The 2,975-nt window shown below is 42.3% G+C and overlaps 1 protein-coding gene across 1 annotated transcript; it reads right to left on the reverse strand.

Moving 5' to 3' along the window:
- Positions 1–1,118: 1,118 nt before the first annotated feature.
- On the reverse strand, positions 1,119–2,721 carry LOC128470295 (galactoside alpha-(1,2)-fucosyltransferase 2-like). The gene has a single exon (XM_053452162.1). The coding sequence runs from the start codon at positions 2,709–2,711 to the stop codon at positions 1,662–1,664; it is 1,050 nt and encodes a 349-aa protein (XP_053308137.1). The 5' UTR covers positions 2,712–2,721; the 3' UTR covers positions 1,119–1,661.
- Positions 2,722–2,975: the final 254 nt, after the last annotated feature.

The following is a 2,975-nucleotide window of genomic DNA, read 5'->3' on the forward strand; positions in this document are numbered from 1 at the left end:
ACACACACTCCCCTCCCGAGGCTGTATGCGGTAATATTACCCTACCTCCCGGCGCTGTATGCGGTAATATTACCGCCCCTCCCAACGCTGTTTGCGGTAATATTACCCCCCTTCCAACTCTATATGAGATATTACCCCCCCTCCCGACTCTGTATGTCGTAATATTACCCCCTCTCCCGACTCTGTATGCGGTAATATTACCCCCTCTCCCGACTCTGTATGCCCCCGCCCTGAGGCTGTATGCGGTAGTAGTACACCCCCCCAAGGCTGTATGCGGTAATAGTACAACCCCCCCGAGGCTGTATGCGGTAATTCAACCCCCCCCAACGCTGTATGCGGTTATACACCCCCCTCCCGCATACAGTAATGTCGGCATTGACAAAAAGCTGGTTTTATCTGATTTGGTTCCAATAAACTCCCTTTATCTGCAGACCTGGAGCCGCCGTTGCTGTCAGTCATGTGATATTTTGGGTGACTTTCCTGCTCAAACACCACACTGAGCTGATGCTTTATGGCGATGCTAATGAAGTCCGTTCCTCTGTAGGCAGTATGATAAGGAGTTAGCTTTTGTCTAGTAGATTGGGCTCTTATCACACAGCAAGAACACCTTATTACTGTTATCTTTTATTTATATATCGCCAACAATTTACGCAGCGCTTCTAACAATCCATACATTCAAAGGGTATGTGACAAGACGAGAATTGACGACAGACTAAGACAAAACGATACATTAGTAGAGAGGGCCACGCATACAAAGGACTAAACGGCTTTCTGAAAACTAGAACTGTTTCAAAAAGGGAAAAAAAGCAATTTATTTAAAAAACTTATTTTTTAATTTGATACCAGCAATAATTAAAAAAAAAAAAAAAGAAAGAATAATAAAAAAACATTCCCCTTTTAAAAGCCGTTTTATACGGCTCCCTGAGCACCTGAGTCATGTACACACTATATAATAATCTGTAATAAGTGTGCATATAAACACGTAATGTGAAATGAGACTTTTAGTAAAGTAGGAATTTTTAACCCCTGCCAGAATGTCCAAATGTTTTCTATATAGAATACAGTATGTTTGAGTTAAGAACTTTTTTTAAAATCCAGGAGGGGGGGGGTGTGTAGACCTAGACCTGCCCATGCACTTAAAGGGTTAATGAAGAAATCTTTTCAGCCTCATTCAAGTTGTGGAGTGAGGTACAAAGTCTCGCCAGCGTGCTGTCCTTTTTCTCAAGATAAAAAAATAAAAAATGAACCGCTTTACCTTGATAACCTCACTCTTGTCAAGTTGACCCTAACAGAGCCGTGAATATTTTTCTGATTTAACCCTTTTGACGTTTGGGTTGACCTTTTTAGGCTTCATGAGAAATATTATTTATCGTCTCGCTTCATGCACTCAAATACACAAACACGCACGGCTTAACTTTTTGCAACGTTTTGCGGTGCACATTGTAACATTATTTTTTAATATCTCTGCCTTGAAAAAAAACATTAGTTATCTGTTTTTCACTTTTTAAAAAAAAAAAAAAAAAAACAACAAAATTGGCTGGTTCCGTATTGTGCAAATAAATAACTGGACGGTGTTGCCAAAGTTTATGGTGATTTACAAGGAGTACGTTTGCTTGAACTTCATCTCGGCTGTAAAATGTAGACATTCCAGTGGTAATCCCTTATGGGTTGGCTTTATTTAGTAAAGGCGAGAGGTCGGCAGGGATCCCGATCCATTCTGGGAGGAAAGCTGCTTCATACTTGAAAAGTCTGAGAAATGGAGAATCGGGCAAAGTGTAGTTTGAGAGGTAGATGGTCTCGCCGCCTGCCAGGTATCCAGCCCAGATCCCAAATGTCCCTATGGTCATGATGGTATGGTTACAATGGGCCAAGAGGGCAAAGTCTCGTCCGGGAGAACCTTCTTTACCATCTCCAGCAAAGTGGACATCTCCGAGGGAACTATCGATGTTCTGCTTGCACCAGTCCATGCCATTACTGGTCACCACGAAAAGAGGGTTTTCATACTTGTTCCTGAAGTAGTCCATGGCCTTCTGTAAATACCCCTTATCGGCTATAACCCCTCTCCATGTGTTCGGCATGACATGGACGTAGTCTCCTCTACGGACATGCACCCCGACGAAAGTCACATTTTGCCGGTCTCCCCGTGCTTTGGCGAGGTAGGCGTAGCTTTCCTCTTTCACAAAATCGTGAAAAGTAAATTCCTCAAGAATTTCATCCTTTATATGATGATAGAAGGTAAACGAGCAAGGGTAGCCGGTTAATCTAACATACTCTCCTTCGATGTTGTTGTATTCTGGAGACATCCAATCATGAAGTCCATAGTTTCTCCATTTAATACGATTTAGAACCTCATTGTGGACCACGGGCAGCTTAATTTTAAAGATCTTGGCTAACTGGTCGTGCATTCCCGGATAGATGTAGGCTTGGTGGCCGTTCAACTTTGCGAGGGCGTAGAGTGTGGCATATTCCCCCATCAAATTACCCAGCCGTCCGATGGCGTTTACGGTCCACATGCCCGTCAGAGCCGGCTTGGTGGCCGCTTTTGGCCGCGTTTCCGTGGGTCGTGCCTCTGTGACGTTCGCTCTCAAGTCTTGGATTCTTTCCAGAAAGTATTTGAAATCATCCGTGTTGGAATGGTAAATGTACGATAGCCTCACTGTAACGATGAATGCTATACCACTGAACACGATCCAAAGGATTCGGCGGCTCATTTTCCAGATATTTGCTTAATTAAAAGGAAATTGTAACAAAACGCATTAAAAATAAAGCAGAAGAATGGAATGGGAATGAATGTTCTATCTAACTCATGATCACATTTTACATATATTCTATTTTTTTTTTTTTAATCCTTTTAATTTCTTAGACCATGAGCTGGACCCTCTTCGCCTAATATCGGAATGTTTATTAATTAATTGTAACTGTTATTAATAGTAACATTCTTACAGTTCGATAGACGCAAGACTTCGGAATGGCTG

This window comes from Spea bombifrons, chromosome 12 (genome assembly GCF_027358695.1).
Source record: "Spea bombifrons isolate aSpeBom1 chromosome 12, aSpeBom1.2.pri, whole genome shotgun sequence".
Lineage (NCBI taxonomy): Eukaryota > Metazoa > Chordata > Amphibia > Anura > Pelobatidae > Spea > Spea bombifrons.